Source organism: Calliphora vicina, chromosome 4 (assembly GCF_958450345.1).
Source record: "Calliphora vicina chromosome 4, idCalVici1.1, whole genome shotgun sequence".
Lineage (NCBI taxonomy): Eukaryota > Metazoa > Arthropoda > Insecta > Diptera > Calliphoridae > Calliphora > Calliphora vicina.
This window is the reverse complement of record NC_088783.1, coordinates 69,383,962-69,405,814: the sequence shown is the minus strand read 5'-3', so window position 1 is coordinate 69,405,814 and position 21,853 is coordinate 69,383,962. Positions and strand designations below refer to the sequence as shown.

Here is a 21,853-nt window from a genome sequence, read left to right as displayed (position 1 = left end):
TATCTGGATTATTAAGTCATTAATATAGACAATATGGATATCTAATGATAGATATTTCATAGACCTTTGCAACGACCTATATCAGACCATAGTAAGTTGGACCTACAATGGGTCAAAACCGGAAAAAATATTTTTAACCCGATTTTTTTTTCGCAAAATATTAAACGAAAATATTAAAAAAAAAAACAATTAGAAAATTTTTTTCCAAAAAATGAAAAAAAAAATTTAAAATTTTTATTTTGAAGTATAATTTGGTGAAGGGTATATAAGATTCATCACAGCTGAATATAGCTCTCTTACTTGTTTTATCTACACATGTTGACAGAAAAATAGGTGTGTTACATTAGATTTCTTTTAAGGTAATAGAAATGTCAAAAATTTACTTCCTTAAGGAACATTTCACGTTTGTTAATCTACCAATTTTAACATGAAACAATTAAGAGTACTATTTTCGGCTGTAAGGAATCTAATATACCCTTCACCAAAGTATTCTTTAACATAAATATAAAAAAAAATTTGAAGTGAAAAAAATTAAAAAAAAAATGTTTGGTGTAAAATAGTTGGAAAAAATCGAGGAAGTCGCGGTTTTAAGCTTATATCACAACCATTTATGTGACGATTTTAAATAGCAACCTAAGTTAGGATACAGCGGATGTATCATGTATGTTATTTGGCGTTTTGGAAAGTTAATTTCAACATACAGACGGACATGGCTATAATCGACTCTGCTATCTATATCGATTCAGAATATACATGTATACTTTATTGGATCACAAATACTTTTATATACCACTAGTAGATTGGATTAGTGAGCGTGGCACTTCCATACAAAGTAAATAGTAATATCTAACATCTGGAGAACTATAATTGTGAAATTTCCTTACAAAGTAAATATTACGATGTTTGGCTGAAATTTGTCCCGTCTTAGTTTAAGAAAAGTTATAATTGAATATCTGGAGAATTATAATAGTTAAAGTAAACTTGAAATGATTTTAACGATTAAAATAATTTAAATTGTTTGTTAAGTGTGTTAAAAGAAAAACTCTAGCCAAAGTTACGGTCCTATCTTGATTTTTTTGTATTCTGCATATAATCTAAAGCAGTTTAATTATTGTAACTGCCGTATTTGCAAGAGTAATTTTTTCCCCCAAAAAAAATCACTAACTTAAACCCTTCCGCATATAGTCTGTACCATTGGTACCACTTGAGCTCTTGTTTTAAAATTAAAAGTGTATTTTATTTTTTATATATTTTTTAGGTTAAATTTTGTTATTTCTTTTTCTTTTTTGCTGGAGAAGCATATCTTAACTACAGTTGACAGAGTTTGAATTTATTTTTTTCTTTTGCATTTTTTCATAATAATATATATTTTTTTTTCTTTTTTTTTAATAATAAACATAAATAACAAACGCTAGTTTTTATCTTTTATTGAAAGTGTATCCTTTTTGTTGTTATTAGAGATGCTATTGTTGTTGCTGTTGTATTCTTTTCACGTTTCGCACTTAATTGAAGTTCCTGTTGAATGTTGAAAGCTTAATGTTTATCCTTTCTCACTTCAGAAACGTGGTATTACTATGTATTTTAGTTTGATAATCTAACCTTCTTATTTTGTATGTATGTTGGATGATGTGTGTATTGTTAGAGTATGTATGTATAAGTATTAAAAGTGTGGATGAGGAAGGATTTAAGGGTTTTGTCGTAAACTAAAAATTTATAGTAGAATTGTATGTGTTTCAAAAAAATCAACATATTACATATTTTCAGCGGTTGGTTTTTTCTTTTCTGTTTGTTTTTCTATTGTTTTTTTCTTTCTTTCTTCTTTTGTTTTTCATTATCATCAATTATTGAATAATAGTACTTATTTATAAAAATTTAAATGATGTATTATACTTCATTCTTATGAAACGGTTTTTGTTTAATTTTTTTTTTATTATTATTTGTTTAGCAGGCATATTCTGTTAATATTTTTTTTTTGTTTTTCCCATAATGTCCCTTAAAGGTAATGATGACTTATCGGTTGCTTCTTTCTTAGTTGGTTGGATGTTTTATTTGTTACTTCACTTTGTGTTGCAACATTAGCTTTCCTTCGTAAGTAGTTCACGCTCTACTCTATCGCCCTCTCTCGCTTAGTATAATTTTCAATTTGTCTCTTGATTCTTGTTGATCTTCTCTGGGTTGTTGTTTTTTTCTTATAAATTGAATTTTAGAATTTTTGTGTGTGATTGATTTACTTTCGTGAGTGTGTGTATGTGTTGGGGTGGTTGGTGGTGGTGGTTTTTAGATAAAATTAATTATAAATTTTAATGGCTTTTTCGGAGAAATTCAATGATGTTCGTTTGCGTGATTTATTGATGTGATCCAGGCCAAAGAAGGGCGCATTACCGTTCCAGGAACGATAAACATTAAGATCGACTGGTGTGTTATCATTAAAGTCCGACGTATTGCCACCGATAACTGCAAATTTATAATTCTCCCACTCCTTGTCGGGCACATTGAGGCGCTTCTGAATACGTTGCTTGAGAGCTCCGTAGGGTTCGCCTTGCCGCGCCTTAATTAGGAATGGCACACCGAAAACACTAAAGATTTCTTTGCTGTAGTGAGCAACCGGTATAAGCATTTCATTTTCAGCCAGCTGTAAATCTTCAAGAGGCACTTCTTCAATACGGAACGTCTTTTGAGTACTCTGAGGTGTAATGGGTTCAGTGGTCTTCTGCAGTGATTCCAGCGGTATGTCTTCTTTGAAAATCGTACCAATTTTATGATTATTCACCTTCAAAAGACGCAACTTCTTCGAGCTGTTCTCCGAGAATTGTATCTTCTTGGCGGCTTCATCCAATAAACCCTTAACCGTATCGTTCTTATTTGGATACAAAACCAATTCTTTTTCCTCCTTAAGGTCATTTGAAACCCAAATGCATTTGAATTGTTTCTTATTGTCAAGTTCATGGATGCTGAGCGACAGTCTTTGATAGAAAAGCTTTTTGGTATTGCTTTGCTTAGTGGACACTAACAGATCTTTAAGACAACCCTAAAGAAAATGAGAGAAATAAAGAAAGAAAAAATTAACATTGATTAACAAAATTATTGTGTTACCAATTACCTTCTGGTTATATTGAATAGCAGTGCCTGGTTGATCCTTGTAGCTACCGGTACAAGTAAAGAACTGCAATTTATTTGGATCTGTGTTTAAACGCTCGGCCACAGCTTGTGCCATTTGATCGTATGTATAACGGTTCGAAAGCTCTAGAACAATTTCAGGTTCATTTGGATTGCTTTTGTCGCAGAATGTTATTTCCACTCGATACACCAAATCGTTAAAGTAATCAATGACAGTTGGTAATTCCAATTTCGGATCAATGTGTTCCTTTTCAAAAATCAAAATATAACCCTGGAGACTGCCACGATCAGCGTTGTCCGGATGCAAACACAAAACTGTCTCTAACGATTCATTCAAGTTGGTAATCTTTTGATCGTTACACTCATCAAATACGGTCAATTCGGTTTCTCGTTCAAAACCCAAGTGTAAGTTAACATCGGGCACCAGCTCAACTAGGCGCCGGCCCAATGGCTGCTGTGAACAGCCAATATAGTTGAGTCGCTTGTTGCGGGCGTCGTAATACTTGAAAAAGATTAAAACCTCTTTTTTGGGATCGAATGTCGGCAGTGCACGACTTGGCTTATCGGGTGGAGCCAATTCCAAAAATATTACCCAGGGTTTTTGTGAGCTAGCGATTTGTTCAATCGAACGACCACCTTCACGTTGAAAATCGAAATAAAGAAACTTTTGTGTTTGCGTGGCATACATTATCCAAACACGCATACGTTCTTTAGGTACGCAAAATGATTTCACAAATTGATCCATCATTTCCTCAATGGTCTGTGTCTGCTTCATTTTGAATAGTCGCTGGTGCACCTTGTCCAAGTCAAAGAGACGTCTCTTTTGCTGGGCCTCGAAATACTCCTCCAGTATTACGTGTATGGATACATACAAATTAGCCTCGCTACGTTCTTTGCGTCGTGCCATCTCAATGCGTTTTTCCAACTCCAAGCGTTCGACTAGTTCACTGGGTATTTCGTGCTCCGGTATGTCGCTGAGTGCACGCTCAATTTCCGACTTTCGTATGTACACCAACATATAAGCATTGCTGCATTTGGCATGGAACGACACTTCCTCATCCATGCCGCCATAATTCATTTCGATTGCTTCATTTTTTCTACAGCTGCACACAACGTCATCATCAAACTTATACCACTTGCCATCGCACTTGGGATTGATAAAGACAACATAGTGACCGCCGTGATTATCGCCCGAATGTACCAAAACAGCATGTAAAATGTACTCTGCCTTAGTGTCGCCTTCTTTTTCAAGAAAACGATCAAGATTGATTTGGTCATAGAATTGAAAGCGATCGTTATATTTAATAGAACTATCGGTAACTGGATCGTATTGAAATCGCATTAAATGCAAATGTAAAACGGGAGGGAATGAAGTGAAATGTACACCTTTGTTGGCTTCCTGTTAATGAAATAAATTATGACATTTTTAAATCAGTGTAAATATACAGGTCAGAATTAGTCAATAAAACAGCAAATTACACAGCATTGATTAGCCAAAATTTTTACACATCTGATTGAAGTTCTAAGTCTATAAATTTCTTGTTTTGTATTTATTGAATCTGTGGGATTTTTGAGTAATTTGATACGAAATGAAAATCATTCGAATTTGTTTGCTTTATACATGGAAATTCGAAAATGTTTTCTTCCGAATTTCTGTTCAAAAGTTTTTGTAAAAAAATGCATGCTACAATTTTTAAAAATTCATAAAAAATCGAAAACTACCAAAAATGCTATTCTATTCCTAGACCATACAGCAGACAAAACGTAACATATTTGATTAAAATCGATGCATAAATGTTTAGTGATGATATCTAATTTTTAGAGTCCAACCGATATCGGGTTTTCAGGCCAAAATTGGCAAAAAAAATATTTTTTTAAAAATGGACGTTCAAATATCAAAAAAAAAATACCAAATTCCATTTGAAATTTTTCTAGAAGGACTGCAATTCCATTTGTATTTAATTTCTGGGATATGGGATATTAAAATAGTACAAAAAGTACCACACACCTGTCCACTTGCACATTTTGCATAAATTCAGATTAAGTTGGATATTTGGTGCTAGTTTTATTAGTTTCGTTTTTACCCCCTTAAAATTCGGATTTCCAAAAATTCCTTCTTAGTGGATCTACAAATCGGGGGAGGTTCCTAAATACAAAATTTTATGACATACACTTTTTAACTATTCATAATTGGTAAAAACTGTTGTATGGAAAAATTCGAAAATCGCATTTACGAATGGACCGCATGGATCTAATGTAGTGTTTTAGGTAGAAACATTTTTTGAGTTTTATATATCTATATTCTTTCAATATATGTATATACAAATTAAATGGTACATGTATGTAATGGCATCGCGTGAGAATGGCTTGAGCGATTTGGCTGATTTTTTTGTATTCGATTCAGGAGATGGTTTGTAAAGAAAAAAATTCCGAAATTTTTATTTTTAATATATTTCCTTAATAAGAGACATTTTTTGTAGAAACTTGATGAACTAACATTAGTAAATAGTTTTAAAAATACATATCCTGCGGTAATGAGTTGAGTATTTTGCAAAATGTTAAGCTTGCTTTCGTCAGTAAATATGTATAACATTTTCCAAGTCTTTCGCTTTATTTAGATAGTGTTTAGCATACTCTAAACATAATTGTTTTGAAATAAACGGTTTCTTACGTGAAACACATGCCTTATATTGGATGAGATGAAGAAAAGTCCGAATGATTTGTGCATTAACAGCCATCTTTTTTCATTCTGCTATATTTTAAGCTAGTCGAACAGCACTAATTTTCGGATCAACTTTCTCCATTCGTTCAATTTTCAAAAGTAGGCAATTAAAGATATACTATGTAATATCTTTAATTGGCTACTGTACGAGCATTTGTTTGAGTCAGTGTATTTTCTTATGAACCTAAGAAGATCGTGGTTAAGGCTTAATTTGTTCAATATTATTAAAGTATTCGACCTTAAAATTAGTGTAGTAATCCTTTAAAATACATATTCACAACAATAAGGGCGACTTTGAGACGATATTTTAAACGTAATGTTAGTTTTGAATAATTTTTTTTAAGTAATTTTATATCACAACATATGAAGGCATTTCCAATTGCAATTTCTCGGTTAAAAATATTCTTAATTTTTTAAACTTTTCTCGTATTAAAAAATAATTTTTTTTTTTATTACTGCGTAAAAACGAATGTCTAACTGAAAATAGTAATTATTTTAAAAAATATTGTATATTTTCTATAAAATAGCTGTTATCTTTATACATCTTTCTGATATTTAAGTTCTACATAATTGTAAAGACAAATCAAATCATAATAAACAAATTAAAAGATTTTATAAAAATATTTTATGTTCATACAGACGAGTGTCTATCACTGTAGTTTATTTGAGTTTTTATTTTTCAAATAAAAAGTAAAATTTTTATACAAAATTGATTACTTAAAGATTTTATTGGCAAACTCTGTCATGATTCAGCTAAGCCCTTGCATTAGTAATAAAAAACATGTACAAAAAGTACGATTTATTAGTAATAATTTACAAATCCCGGCTTCAATTGTTTAATACAAATAAACAGTTTTTAGCTGCAGTCAAATATTAAGCACGTATTAAAAAAGTATAAAATTACAGATAAAAGACCTTATTCATAAAAACTTTAACAAATTTCTTATGGAAATTTTGTTTATAAACCTTTGATAAATTTAAAAATTAATCTCTTAGCTAAACCAAACCATATAAGTTTTCTGAAGCCTAAACAATTTTCAGTAATTTATCTAACAAATATCCTTAGGTTTTTGTACTCCTTACATAATTAGAATGGAAAGTAACAAAAAACATCGATAACTCACCTGAAGACCATGAACTCCGGCATCATATTTATTATCCCCCTCCAATGTTTCTGGTGTTATATAATCTTGAAACGATTCATAAATATCCTTTTTATCCTTAATATTCAATTGTATATCATAGAAAGTCTCGTAGCGAGTACTATTGTAGTCGACATTCTTACACTTGATGTACGACGACATTTTGCCCTCAAACAAGCCGGGAATGGTACCCTCTAAATTGGTGCCCTTCATTTTTGATTCCAGCTTATCGAGAAGCACACGTAGAAATTCTTGGACGTCGTGTTGCATGAACGAGTCCAGAGTTTCCCAACCGAATGATTTTGTTAGCTTTTTAGTGCCGACTGGTTTGTCGCTGAACTGTAGCTCGTGGAAGACGCGCTGCAGTGAAAGGCCCACCGACTTGGTGCTATCATCCGCTTCAGTGGGTATTTTATAAACGGCTCTACGCAGTTGATTGGTAAAATACAGGGTCTGTAGGAGGGAATTCATGTAACAGGTGGCACCTTGATTTTTCAGGCCCACATAGCCAGTGTGCTTTTTCGAGTCCCAGAGTACACCATGTGGCGCATCGGCATGAACAAATACTTCTAAAGTAATAGCGCCATTGTGTATGTAACAATTTTCTGGATCTTGAAGTTCCTGCCAGGTGATGAAATTCGAATAACCGTAGTCGTTCTCCTTGGCGTAGAAAAGATGTTTGATGCGCATACGTGAGAATGGTTTTGCGCCCGGCTTATGACTCTTTAGTCGCAGATCGGCAATGGCATTGCAAGACCAGGAGGGTGAATCATTTTCACCGTTGCACTGCAGGAAAAAACCCAGAGCACGTTCATTTGGTATTACCATAATCTTCCAGGGCAACATGCGCACATAGACTGGTGGCGATAGTTGCTGTGTCTTGAGTTGGGCAATTTTTTCGACCGTATACGAGAAGGTAGCTTCCGATCGGAATTCATCCTCTTTGGGGCCATCGTCGAGAGCTGTCATTTCTTGCTCGTTTGTATATGGAGAACCAGTGTCGGCTAAAAGCTGCTGGGGTGGTACATTACCATTCTCATTGGGTAATTGCTGGCCGCCCGCCGTGGGTGGCAAGTGTAGTTTGTTGAGATGCTGTTGATGTTGTAACTCAGCACCAGGTAAAGAATCGATTTCTTGTATGTCCATAGCTTCCATCGATTGATCTGGCTCAATTTCCATTTTTTTCTTCTCACACTTAATGGCGTCTTTTCTTTATTATCCTTCTATTGTGACACAATGCGTTGGTTACTCACTGCTCTTCTTGGTTGTTAGACGACCAAAAGGAATTGCGTTTTATATTCTTTGTAACAAATTAATAATGCTTACAATTCTTAAAGAATTTATTATGTATATTCTTGGTGTAAAACTTCCACAATTGTTTTTTTTTTCTTGTATTATTTTCGTTTTTTGTTTCTTCTTGTATCTTGTATGAGTAGAGTGAATCTCGTTTTTTATACCTCGTTGTTGTTTTGATTGCTTTTCTTCTTTTGTTGTTTTGTGACGGACGACCTTTGGAAAAACGACGATGATGATGAAGATGATGTTGTATAGAGGAGGATGTGTTATACACGCACGCACCCACCAACAATATAAAAACGTCAATGAAGAAGAACACCACAAGCGAATTTCCAGCACACAAAAAATAGGAGAATATGAAAATATATTATTTTTATTTGACTTTAATGCCAATTATTTATTAATTTGCATATTCTTAAATTGCTAAATATGAAAACCGAATGTAAAATAATAAAAATATTGTGCTACTTTTGCACAATTATTCCACACAATGTTGGCGAAAATGTGTTCTGTTCTTTTAACTCTTGCGATTTTTCTTTTGTTCTTGAATTTCTTATCTGTCAAAATTGTATTAAATTCTGTTTTGCGTTTTCGCAATTTTCATACTTCTTGGCGTTTTTTATTTTCACAAGTCACGCACACACACGTAAGTGTGTAAAATAAATACACTGCAGCAAACGTCGCTGCAAGCAGCGAAAAATTTCTTCATACTTTTAAAGTTAAAAGTTACACGAATATGTAAATTTCAAATAAGATTGAAGCGGTTTTGGAATCTCAGACTTACATACATATAGTCAAACCTCGTAGGGGAATTTACATGGTTTATATACAAGAAAGTATAATGAAGCATTCGATGCAAATATGACGCTCTGTGGAAATAGTTTCGAATGTAGCGACATTGACACTTATATAGCGATTTTTGTATTCGCCTGTGAAGCCGTGAAAGAACAAAAACAGCTTCAATGGCTGTCAAAATTTTGCGTATGCAGTGACGCCAGCAGAAATTAGTAACTTCTAGTTTTTCTATATTTTTTATTTTTCTTTTTACACTAATTTTGTTTTTTTCTTAAACCATTACCATAAAAATATATTTGTTTTAATTTCAGCAAGAATTCATGTTAATTTATGAGAAAATATGGTTGTTATTGTAATTAGTACAATCAAAAAATATCTATTGTTCTTTTTTTTCCAGCTGCGTCTCAACACTCACTTCGTATATATTTTTCTTCTTGGAGTCGGCAGCAGCAGCAATACAAAGTATTATGATTTTCCTCGTTCAAACCCGTTTAAATCTAAGGAAATTTCTTAAATAATAAACAAAAATTACAGGATTCACTTATTTGTATTAGTTATACGTTGTTTTCGGCTTTTAATTTTCACAAAAATTTACATTTTAAGCAATTTTTATAATCGAAAATACTTTGCCGTCACGTCAGTTTGATGTATGAAATTGCAAACTAATCAGTGTTGTTAACTTTGTTTCCACCAACAAATTTTGAGAATGAGTGCATGTATATTATTAGCGATTATTTTTTTTTTTCACTATTAATAGCAATTTCAACAGTGTAAAAATTTGTATGTAGGAGTTAGTGTCCATGACAAGAAAATATTCTATAAATGTTCCTGCCACTGTCAAGTTATATTAATCTGGAAAACGTGTTTTGTTTGTATTTATTTCGTGTGTTTTCGAAGCAAAGTGTTTTCAAAATCGCTAAATTGACATCCCTTAAAATAATGGAAGAAAATATTTATGCATGCACAATATTGCCAGACTGCAATTGTGTTTTGGAAGAAAACAAACAGAGCAAATGTCAAACAAAATGTTCAATAAAAAAGAAGGATGTAAAAGAAAATGTCAGTTCAAAATCAAACATTCAATGAAATTCAAATTGGATTATGAAATAATTAAATCGAAAATGGCTAAGAATTGCATTAAAACATTTCATATGTTTATTTCTATCAATTTAAATAAATTGCCATTTTAATAACTTTTGTAAAACATATTAAACTTTCAACATGAATTGCCAACTTGATTTTTTTTTAGATTTAGATTTCTTAGGTGAGTTCGCGTACTTTCCTGTAAAAAATATCCAGTAACTTTATTTTAGAGCATTGGTAGGCAAATAGAGGCATTTAATTTGTGTGCATGTTTGGGTAAAAAATAAAATATTCGCAACAACATCAAGCAAATGAACGAAATATGTGTATTTTTACGCTCTATTACGTACGCTCTTTTGTTCACATTCGGGTTGTTTGACGAAAATCATCGTAACCTGAACAATATGAACGCCTACCATGGTTTTAGAGAGTAAAAATAAATTACTCTCAATCTGAAAAATTACCAAAAAAAAATAAGTTGTTTTTTATTATAAACATTATAATAAATAAATATAAACATAATTTTATGTTGATAATTTTTACTGTACAAAAAATGTCAAAACTGGGAAAAGTGATATCCAATTTCAGAGGAAAGTGGTCAGAGAATGTGGGAAAAGATGAGACGGTATAGTTTCGATTGTACAAGTCCATTATATTAGCGCTCATCAAAAAGTGGTCGAGGAAGGACGATCCGTTAGGAAACGAGGAGTTAATATCACACACCCTTCTAAATTGAGCACCCAAGTCCCCTAGCCAGTCGAAGAGTCCTGCCATTCAAGTTGGTCATGTTATCTCCCCATGATGTGTTCCTGCCATTCAAATCGTCACCTAATAGTAAATAAGATGAAAAATCCTTAATGCGATCCAAACTAGAAGAGGTGTCCACAGTCGTGAAATTGCATGGTACATAAACACTTCCAAGTAAAACCTTCTTACACTGCGAGGAATAATTCATCTCCATTTCAATAAAGCAGTCATTGAACTTGATATGTTCCTGGTATGATGCAACAAAATCCAATGTCATTTCTAATAAAAATCGCCGTATCCAAAGCAGAACCATCCCTAACAGTATTGAAATTATGCAAACTAAGTTCGAAATCCGATGAAACCCTGGTCTCCTGAATAAAGACAATGTCTACTCCACCGTCCATAAGCACCTTCTTCTACTGGTCTATGTTGAGACCTAACGTTAAGTCATTATGCTCAATCTCCTGCAGAAGTTTACCATACCATACCATGTGACCAAACACAGGCCGGTATCATAATCCCCCTTAGTTGATGCCAGTGTCCTAAACTGAGTGACCTTGTCCACAGTCCCGGGAATCAAATCCTCTAAAGAATCCTTAATATCAGTAAGCTCAGTCATATAATACAATCCCTTAGTACCACGGACACCGGTCTCAATTGGAGTGGTGCTGACTCCGTGGCAGGCAAATCCTCAAAAAAAGTTTTCTCTTATTCCGACCGTTATTTATAATCTTGAAAGCAACCTTTTTCTCATTAAGTTGGTCTACCAGCTTTCTAACATTTACACTGTATAACATAATAGGAGGTCAAAAAGACTTTCTTTCGCCCTTCCACTCTTCCAGCTTCACCTGGTCTACGACTAGCCTCTTGAGAACCTGCATCGACCGCCTGTTCAATGTTGATCTGACCCAAAATGGCAAATCTGTTGCTATCGATCCCAACGGTTCCGAATGTAGAAACATCAGGTTGGTTGTTTTTCATAGTTGATACTCTTAGTCTCTTAGCTCTGTTCTTCACCTGTTGAAATCCCATAAGATTCATGGCAGCATCTAATGTGCCCAGTGAATGCACATTTTCATAATCGTCCATTGGAACGTTTAAACGTGTAATCACATGATCCGGCTTTTCATTTGAAAAAGTTTCGCATCTCTTGCCCGAATTTGCATCCATATTACCAGCCAAATGAAAAGTGGCCTGGACAGCTCTGTCAATGCCCGATATCGCTGTACTGAAGTTACTGATTGTTCGTAAATTGTCCGGTGTAATAATCAAATCAGCCGGCAGCATGTAGTCCGATGTTAAGTTGGCACATTTTCCATTTTCTGGCGTGCCGTACAAATTTACATTTAAATGTAACTTGTCCGGTGGCACTTTGTCAAAAAGACCATCTGGATCAAGCAAAAGTTTCTCAGGATCAATCATTAGAAAACCTTAAATTAAAAGGAATCTACAAAATGGCGTCCCAATACACCGCACAATAATAGCCAGTCTCGCTGTGAAAAGAGTGGTTACTGGTCGACAAAAGTGAAAATGTATAAAACTTTTCATAAAAGTCGTCTCATTCGCCAAATAAAAGTAATTTATTCAAATTTTTCAAAATAAAATTGATAAAGTTAAAAATCAAATCGACACCACAAAAAATTCAACCGCTCTCATCAGGTGTGCAACTCCATTGCCAACTTGACTGATTAAAAATATTTAGCAAAGACAAGACCCTTAAAATAAAACTTATTTGACAATGAAAACGGTGGCACCACTGTGTTTTCTTATCAGTAATTTTTAATGAAAACAATTGTGTGCATCAAAATGTGTTTTTAATGGAATTTAAATGTAATCTATAAAAACTTAATGATTTTTGAAATAAATTTGAAAAATTAAGTAATGTAAGTGGCTAAAAAGAAAATGTGGCTTTATATATTGCTGACAATTATATTGTCACAGAGTTATAATGTACGTTCTACTAATCATTATGCCCTGAAAGATGATGGTCTAATAAAAAGGCGTTTAGATTCTCCATTTCATTTGCGGCAACCAGACAATCTTTTAATTTTTGTAGAACAAATACGCAACAATGAAAATGCCGAACAAGCGTTTAGAAAAATGCAACGTAAACGTAGTACACTGGATGATCATATTGTGATTACAGACCAGCTGTTGCAAATCATTTTGGAACGTTCCAAATGCGTGCGAATGTATGTAAAAATGACCGGTCTAAGTGATTATTTACGCACAACAGGAGCCTCGATGAAACGGCTTAAGTTTCCGGAAAAACTAGAAAAGGAGCCCAAGGGTGGAGATCCACTTTGCCGGGAGTATGCGGAACTAATACCGGCTCGTGATAAGTATGCTTATTTGAAAAGTTTTAAGCCAGATACTATAAAATCAATGAGTATAGAACGTGAAGAGAATCTTCTAAAGCAGGAGTTGGGTCTGAAAGATGCCGAAAGTGTAACGGCTACCATACATGAGATCTCGGTTAAAGGTCTGGTTAATAATCCCAGCTCATGGAAATTTCATATGTTGGGTTCCTACTACTGGCGCTTAACGGGTCATGCCAAAAATGCCTTAGACTGTGCCCGTCTCTCGGTTATGCTGGCGCCTGAGGATAGTAAAGATATACCCTTGCTTAGTTTGGGCACTATTTTGGTAAGAGCCGAACTTTGGGATGATGCTGAGACAATTTTAAACGAGGCCATTAAGTATGGACCTGACCATGGAGAGAATTATATAGCATTGGCTACACTTTTGGCCTTGAAACATGATTTCAAAAGTGCTCGAGAAAATTTTAATTTGGCCGAGAAACTGGACGTGTCCATGTACAACAATTCATTGAAAATGCGTCAATATATAGAGTGCTTGGAGCCATTGGATAGTGACGCCACTAAACTGTTTGGTTTCGTTAAATACATGTTAAGAGAAATCAAAGAGGTCAGTAAGTTAAGGCAGGAGATAGCTCAATATCAAAATAAGATAATACAGCAACAGGTAAAATGATTATTAAAAGTACAAATATTGATGATGATTTATTTATTTGTGTTTATTTACTTTAACAGACTCCTCTGGCCTCACGTTTCACCGATAATGATCCCCAATTAAAAGCAGATCTTCTGAAACGTTTTCAATATTGCAGTACACGAAAATCTTCGGAAAATCAGGAGCCTGTCTTGTTTTGTGATTTTTATTCTGATCTACAAATGCAATTGGAAAGTAAACAATTCGATGCTGAATTGTTGGATTGGCAGGTGAATCGTTATATCAGTCATCTGTTTGAAAAATTTCCCTTTGAGTATAAAAAACAATTGGAAATACTTTATAATAATGTCAAGGCCGTAGCACCCACACGATTGGGCGTCTACAGCATGTAATTACTAAGGGATAGTTTTAATTTTAGTTTTTAGGAAATAAAATGGAAAAACTAATTTTATATGTAAAACTTAATGTTTTTAGCATAGATGGTTTTTAGAGGTAGGTCATGCTTTGGTAAAGCCTAGCTTAAATTATATTATTTTGATTCTTACCCCCATTAACACGAAGTCTGGTTATGCCTTAACTAATATTTATACTGTCGGCTAAAATTATTTTTGTATGAAAACTGTCAGTATAACTATTAGTTAAAACATAACCAGACTTCTGGGGGTTAGTATAACTAGCTAACCAGTAGTTAGATAACCGAAGTTAAAATTCACAAAATAAAGAACAGAAATAAAAAGAAATAAATAAATAAAAGAATAAGTTATTCTATAATTTTCTATGTGTCTCTTTTACAATCAGTTTAGCATTTTATTTAATGACCATGGTAAAGGGCTGGTTTTCTTTAAATATTAATATATTTTTAAGATTTGAGTTTTAAAGCGAGTTGCGTAAATTTTTAACACCTTCATAGTTCATTTACTATGTTCTTTTTTATAATTTCATATTTTTAATTAGCTCTCTAATACATAATTTTGTATACTTATATATTTAATACAGTAATAAAAACAATGTACTTTTTATACTATGTAAAAAACTGTGTATTTTCCTTTTTTATTTAATGGATAATTCATCAAACTTCATTTCATTATTTACTTCATCTATGGCAAAATTAAACTTAAACCCATTACCAGAAGACAATTCCAAATTCTTTGTATTGATCGTGGAGCTATTAGTTGCTTCTTTCGGATGATCTTCTTTTACATCCACTTCTTGTGTCTGATTTTCTGCTGTGTTGGCGGCGTTAAAGTTGAATTTGAAATCCTTGCCCGTTGTTAGTATGGCAGATTTTTTCACAAAACTAGATTTTGTATTCGTTTGAGCAGCAGATGTAAATTTTATTTGTTTAGAAGCTATAAAAGTTTTAAAATCAAATTACATTTATTTTAAGGGCTAATATACAGGCTAATAATTGTTTTTCTTACCTAAGCCCATTTTCTTCTCTTCATCCTTCATTTTTGCACGATAATCACCCATAGCCGACTTCATAACCTGGCGTTTTTTAATTAATGGGGCACTGTTACCTTTAAGAATTTTTAAATTCTTAACCGTATCATCGGCTGTTGAAAATAGAGATTAAATGAATGCACCTATTATAAAAAAGATATTCCCTTACTTACCAACTTTTTGTGATAATTTTCCCGAATTTAAGGCATTCTCTAGCTGTTGTACACACCAGCAAAGTTCCAACTCAAATTGCGTGTCGTTATCGCTGTTATTCGAGTTAGTGGTGGGTGTAACTATTGGCATTGGTGGCTTTATAGATTTAGGTTTCTTCATTTTGTTCATTTTATGCGAGGAATTTGTAAAAACGCAAAATGTAAATTTCTTATTTACTTTATTTTATGTCGTGGTCGTGTTGCTCTGAAATGCCGCAACAATAACAAATATTTTTTGACATTTCTGTTTTGTTTTCCAATTCATACTACACTTGTTGTTGTTTTTGTAGTGAACAACGTGATATTCAAGGCGAATTTATATACAAGGTGGTGTCCAAGGCGTATTTAACAAGGTGACAGCAGTGGCGAATTGAAATAAATACAGGCGAATTCACTTATTTTTTATATATAGAGTTTGACATACGGGCGTACGGGCGAATATTTTTTATATATGTAGTTTGACATTTGTGCGTGCTATTTCTATAATCAGCTGTGCTGCCGATGGCACCTTATTAAATGCACCTTGCCTTGGGTGAAACCAAGGTGCATTTAATAAGGTGCCACTGCTGTCACCTTGTTAAATACGCCTTGGGTGAAACATTCCAGAAAAAATGGTGAAACACCAAAAATATGTAATTCTGCTCGGTGTTTGAATTCCACAAAAAACAAATTCTGCGACAGCAAACCCTTTCAAACAGTCACCTCACACGAACACATGTAAACCTTACCTGACTGACAATTTGACTTTTCCCTGCTTAACCATGACTGACAAACACGCCATGTAAATTAGATGGGGTGTTTGAAAGGTCTGACTGACAAGCAGGATTTTTTTCGCGCTGCCTTTCCAATTGTTTCCAGTCGTGGAAAGTTTGAAAAACAAATACGAACGGTCAAATCCATTACATACACATGCTTACTAAACACAACATTTTTTACAGTTGGCAATGCTTTTTTGACACCTAAATGTCACGATAAACCAAAATGCATAATAAAACTGAAAAACAAAAGAGAAAATAAAAATCGAACGAGCGACGAAACGAAACACGATAAAATAATCTGCCTTGTCAAAAACTATAGAAAATCTATTTTTTAACGAAAACTTCTACAAAAAATTATTCATTTTTATTCATTCTTGCAGATATTTACAAATTAATTTCAAAAAAGTTTAATAACAAATTAAGAATTTAGCAAGTAAAATAGCAAGTGTTAAACACGCCGACATAATGTTTTCTTAATAGTACCAAAAAAGGTAAAAATAAATAAAAAATATCCAAACTTATTGAAAACTTCAAAAGCCTATAAAAACGGCCCACACTCAAAAATACCACTGCAAAAGTTTAATTATATGTATGTAAAAGAAAAACAAAAAAAAGTTTAACGAAACGCGCGAATATAATTATTATTATTCGTAATATTAACAAAATAACAAGAGTAAATTAAGACAAGCAGATATATACATAAATAAATATAATATTAAGAAAAATTAAATAAGTACAATTTGTTCAATTGACGTTTTGCTGCTGCTGCACATTATTACGAACGCACCGATACAATTCTTTAAATAATACAGATATAAAACACAAACACTATTACAAAACTCATACAACGAAAGAATAAAACAAAAATACCCTAAGTTTATTAGGAACAGAACAAATTAGAAAACAACAACCATGTCCAGACCAAGACCAAAACTTCATATGACCATACAAAAAGAACCGGAACCAGAATTGTAAGTTGGGTGTTTTGTATTTTTAGCCTCTAGGAAATATAACTACTATTTAACATTTATTTTTGTAGAGTTCCACCACGTAATTTAGACTCCAGTACTACGATACAAATTGGAGATCGTACATTTGAAATTGATGCCGATAGTCTGGAGAAAATTTGTGATTTGGGTCGCGGCGCCTATGGCATTGTAGAGAAAATGCGTCACGAACAAACTGGCACTGTGATGGCGGTAAAACGCATTACGGCCACCGTTAATCGTAAAGAACAGAAACGTCTACTTATGGATTTGGATATATCTATGCGTTCCAGCGATTGTCCATATACGGTACACTTCTATGGTGCCCTGTTTCGTGAGGGTGATGTGTGGATTTGTATGGAAGTCATGGATACTAGTTTGGATAAGTTTTATCCAAAAGTTTTTAAAAATAACTTAATTATGGAGGAGAGCGTTTTGGGAAAGGTAAGAAAATAGAAAAAAAATGTAAATGAGGTTAAGTCATTTCATACAAAATAAAAAATTCAAAAAATTTCATTAAAAAATCCCTATAATGAAACGGATTTATAAGTGCAGCACAGTGGTTTGGAAACTATATATACTTCGCTACCGAAAATTAAAAAAAAAAAATAAAAATCCTGAAATTTCATGATTTATTAATTTTTCGTGAAAAAAGTTTAAAATTAAAAAATTAGTGTAAAATTCGAACGGATTAAGATTTCTTAATTATGTTTAGAACTTACATACAACAAAATTCCTAAACGTGTAAATTATGTTCCAAAAATATACTTTTTTCATAAGCGATGCAGCTCTGTCATTACTTATCATGTTTGACATTCCGTTTGTAATTTCCACAATATATATATATAAAATAATATATTCTTGATCCTTATAGATAGCGTAGTTGACTAAGCCATATCCGTCTGTCTGTTGAAATCAATTTTCTGAAGACCCCAGATATCTTCGGGATACAAATCTTCAATAATTCTGTCAGACATGCTTTCGAGAAGTTTCCTATTTAAAATCAGCAAAATCGGTCCACAAATGGCTAAGATATGTGGAAAAAACCAGGACAACCTCGATTTTTGACCTATATCTGGATTACTAAGTCATTAATATAGACAATATAGATATCTAATGATTGATATTTCAAAGACCTTTGCAACGACGTATATAAAACCATAGCAACTTGGACCTACAATGGGTCAAAATCAGAAAAAATATATTTTATCCCGAATTTTTTTTTCACAAAAAAAATTAAGAAACCAAACATTTTTTTTTAAATTTAAAAAATTTAAAATAATTCAAAAAATGAAACAAAAATAAATTTTGTATACCTAATATTTCAAATTTGTATTTTGAAGTATAATTTGGTGAAGGGTATATAAGATTCGGCAAAGCCGAATATAGCTCTCTTACTTGTTTTTTTTTAATTTTTAAGTAAAATTATAAATTTTGTTAGTCGTTTCTCCACATAATTAATGGTAACTCAAAAAGTGTTAACCCGATGTTATTAAAATAAACTCAGAAAAGTTGAGGTTTGCATAACGTTTAATCCGTTAGTTTATCCGTAACAAAATTATTATTTTCGAATTTATTCTCATTTAAGTGAATTCGCTCATTTCATATGCTTACAATCTTACTTTGAGTGGAAAAAATTTACATGTGTTTTGTTTTTGTTACAATAACAAAACAAGCTCAAAATAAGCACATACAGTGCAATTTATAAACGGATTAAATTATGTAAATTGCAACTAACAGTATTTGAGGAATTATTGGAGAAACGTCTAAAAAAATTCACAATTTTACTTAAATTTTTTTTTTTAAAAAAACCTCTCCATAGAATTTAAAATTTGAACCATATTTGTACTACTGGAACCATAATACATCAAAATTGTGAAGTGGTTTGAAAAGCCTCTAAAATTTGTTGGATTTTGTTGCCCTGTGTTATTTGAGAATTTCAATTAAATATAGGGCCATCCAAAAATATAGTCTCTTTATTAATCTGGGATTCGGCATTTTGGAAATTTGTTGATAAATCTGAAATTTTTTATAGGGACCAGATAACTTATGTAATTTTTTACTTGAAAAAACTTTTCCGACCCAATGTAGGTCCGTCACATCAAAAAACCAAAAATAAGTCGGCTAAAAAGTAAACAAAAATTATAAACATGTAAGCGTATTTTTCGTAGCTATTTTGAAGTACTACCTAAATATAAAGTTTATTGACATTCAATAAAAACTGATTTTTTGTTATTTTTTTTTAAATTTTGTGATCAACTATCTCCCATTCCAACTATGAACCCATGAAAATACAGATCTATTTAAAAACACCTCATAACTGATTGTGTGGAATTTCATTAAGATATCTGCAATAAAAAGTTTCGGATTAGAGAAATCTATCGTTTTTGTGGAGTGACTCCCTTTAATCCTTACTTCCACCCACATACTGTATATACGTTAAGAAGAAGTATTCTTTTGCTCATATCTCAGACATTTGTATAGGGAAATTCATATTTATATCCCCTTTATAATAAAATCTTTCTAAATTTTAGATTGCCATGTCTGTGGTCAATGCCCTCCACTATTTGCACGCCCAATTAAAAGTTATTCATCGTGATGTCAAACCATCAAATATTCTCATAAATCGCAATGGTGAAGTCAAAATGTGCGATTTTGGTATATCAGGTATTTTATTTGAAAATGCAAATAATATAAAAAATACTCATTAAAATTATAAAATTTTACTCTACAGGTTACCTCGTCGATTCAGTGGCCAAAACTATAGATGCTGGTTGTAAGCCCTATATGGCACCCGAACGTATTGATCCCTCCGGCAATCCGGCCCAATACGATATACGTTCAGATGTCTGGTCATTTGGCATAAGTATGATTGAAATGGCCACTGGTAAATTTCCCTATAATACATGGAAAACACCGTTTGAACAATTGCGACAAGTGGTTAAAGATGAACCACCCCGTTTGGAAGCGGGTACATTTTCACCCGAATTCGAAGACTTTATAACAAAGTGCCTGCAAAAGAGCTATACGGCACGACCCAACTATGAACAACTACTGCAGCATCCCTTCATAACGGAGCATGCACAACGTAATACAGATATTTCAAAATTTGTAGCTGGTGTATTAGATATGCCAGAGTAGGAGATACATACATATATTATTTTTCTATTAGTTTATTGTTATTGATGTTCAAACCAATCAACCCAACCAACCAACAAACAAACAAAACACTACAATTATACAATCAAGGACTAATTAACAAACTAAACTAAATAGTTATTCATACATTTTTATTTTATGTTAAGCTGTTGCCATTTCTACATTTAAATTAACAATTAAACAAATAAGGCTTCCACGCAAACAATTACATACAAAGTGCTTTAAAAACATATAAAAATCTAGTAGTATATTATATATATATTTTTTTAAATAATGCTACTACATAAATATTTTAGTTATTAGTAATTTAAAAACCAACATAAATACAAACATGCAATCTTTGGTGTCAATTAAATGTACGAATTAATATTTAACAAAATTCTATCTAGAAAACCTGCCCCTTGTTAAAACAAAAGATTCAAATTCACATACAACTAAACAAAACAGCCTGAAACATGAAGAACAATAAAGTGTATTCAAATACACTCCCTATAATTGTAGTGGTTTACGTTTTGATACAAATATTTTTATTCTTTATTTTATAAAATTGTGCATGTTTGTTAAGATTACAACGTAAAAAAGAGGTAAAGAAAATGCAGCAGTTGATAAGTCAATTATGTTAAATTATTATTTTTGTATGCAAGTGAAATAGAAATTTTCCTGTAACAAAATAAACGATTATGAAAAAATCACACGGAAACTTTACAAAATAACGAAAACAAAGAAACAAAATCAAACTGTTTAAAAGCTTAAAAGTTTGAAACAAACAATTTAAAAAAAAATAAATTATAATTTAAAACAAGTTGAAAACCAGTTTGTATATTTATTTTAAATCATATTTAATAGATGAGGATTGTACAATCTTTCGAATCGAAATACGTAGTAGACCCCGAATAGTCCTGAGCACAGTTAATCATTGTAGTCGGAAAATGGTTCAGAACCTTCGTATCACATAATGCGGTACACGAACTATATTCGATGTGCCTATGTCTACTACTTGTGTCACCAGAATAAGTGTTCATAACTAGCCACCGCAGCCACATGCTTCATTCCAGCTGGTCGATTATCTATAGCAGCAGGACTTGCAGATCAGCTTGAAGTATCAACTGTCAGGGTCCAAGGATCGCGCAGCTGAATTCCGATATCAGCAAGTTGGTGAGGAAGTGCTTTTTTAATAACAAAATTCTAAGGCCATAGAGAAATACACATGGAGCACTAGAAACATAAAAATGTTCGAAATGTTTTTTTAATTTTTTTTTTTAAATTTAAAATTTTTTTTGTTTTTAATATTTAACGAAAAAAACTTTTAATGAAAAAAAAAATTCGGGTTAAAAAATATTTTTTCCAATTTTGACCCATTGTTGCTTTTCACATACCCAACGCGAATAATGCTTTGTAGGACTCCTAAATTACATATATA

General features: G+C 32.5%; 4 protein-coding genes across 5 annotated transcripts; 2 read left to right on the top strand and 2 right to left on the bottom strand.

The window, feature by feature from the left end:
* Positions 1 to 1,212: 1,212 nt before the first annotated feature.
* Positions 1,213 to 9,757, bottom strand: Usp7 (Ubiquitin-specific protease 7). Of its 2 annotated transcripts, XM_065507238.1 has the most exons (4): positions 9,488 to 9,757; positions 6,964 to 8,490; positions 3,101 to 4,516; positions 1,213 to 3,028 (listed from the first exon to the last, which is right to left on the bottom strand). In XM_065507238.1, the coding sequence occupies exons 2-4, from the start codon at positions 8,158 to 8,160 to the stop codon at positions 2,288 to 2,290; spliced, it is 3,354 nt and encodes a 1,117-aa protein (XP_065363310.1). In that variant the 5' UTR covers positions 8,161 to 8,490; positions 9,488 to 9,757; the 3' UTR covers positions 1,213 to 2,287. The 2 variants fall into 2 exon arrangements, with proteins under 2 accessions (XP_065363310.1, XP_065363309.1); XM_065507237.1 differs by lacking the exon at positions 9,488 to 9,757 and having other exon boundaries at positions 6,964 to 8,776.
* Positions 9,758 to 12,693: 2,936 nt separating this feature from the next.
* On the top strand, positions 12,694 to 14,908 carry LOC135957973 (tetratricopeptide repeat protein 17). Its single transcript, XM_065508821.1, has 2 exons — positions 12,694 to 13,887; positions 13,956 to 14,908. Exons 1-2 carry the CDS (start codon positions 12,805 to 12,807, stop codon positions 14,265 to 14,267), a joined length of 1,395 nt encoding a protein of 464 aa, XP_065364893.1. The 5' UTR covers positions 12,694 to 12,804; the 3' UTR covers positions 14,268 to 14,908.
* Positions 14,889 to 15,752, bottom strand: LOC135957974 (UPF0488 protein CG14286). The gene is made up of 3 exons (XM_065508822.1): positions 15,492 to 15,752; positions 15,297 to 15,431; positions 14,889 to 15,224 (listed from the first exon to the last, which is right to left on the bottom strand). The coding sequence occupies exons 1-3, from the start codon at positions 15,658 to 15,660 to the stop codon at positions 14,926 to 14,928; spliced, it is 603 nt and encodes a 200-aa protein (XP_065364894.1). The 5' UTR covers positions 15,661 to 15,752; the 3' UTR covers positions 14,889 to 14,925.
* Positions 15,753 to 16,533: 781 nt separating this feature from the next.
* On the top strand, positions 16,534 to 21,235 carry lic (dual specificity mitogen-activated protein kinase kinase lic). Its single transcript, XM_065508154.1, has 4 exons — positions 16,534 to 17,259; positions 17,328 to 17,718; positions 19,809 to 19,941; positions 20,009 to 21,235. The coding sequence occupies exons 1-4, from the start codon at positions 17,201 to 17,203 to the stop codon at positions 20,413 to 20,415; spliced, it is 990 nt and encodes a 329-aa protein (XP_065364226.1). The 5' UTR covers positions 16,534 to 17,200; the 3' UTR covers positions 20,416 to 21,235.
* The last annotated feature ends 618 nt before the right edge of the window (positions 21,236 to 21,853 follow it).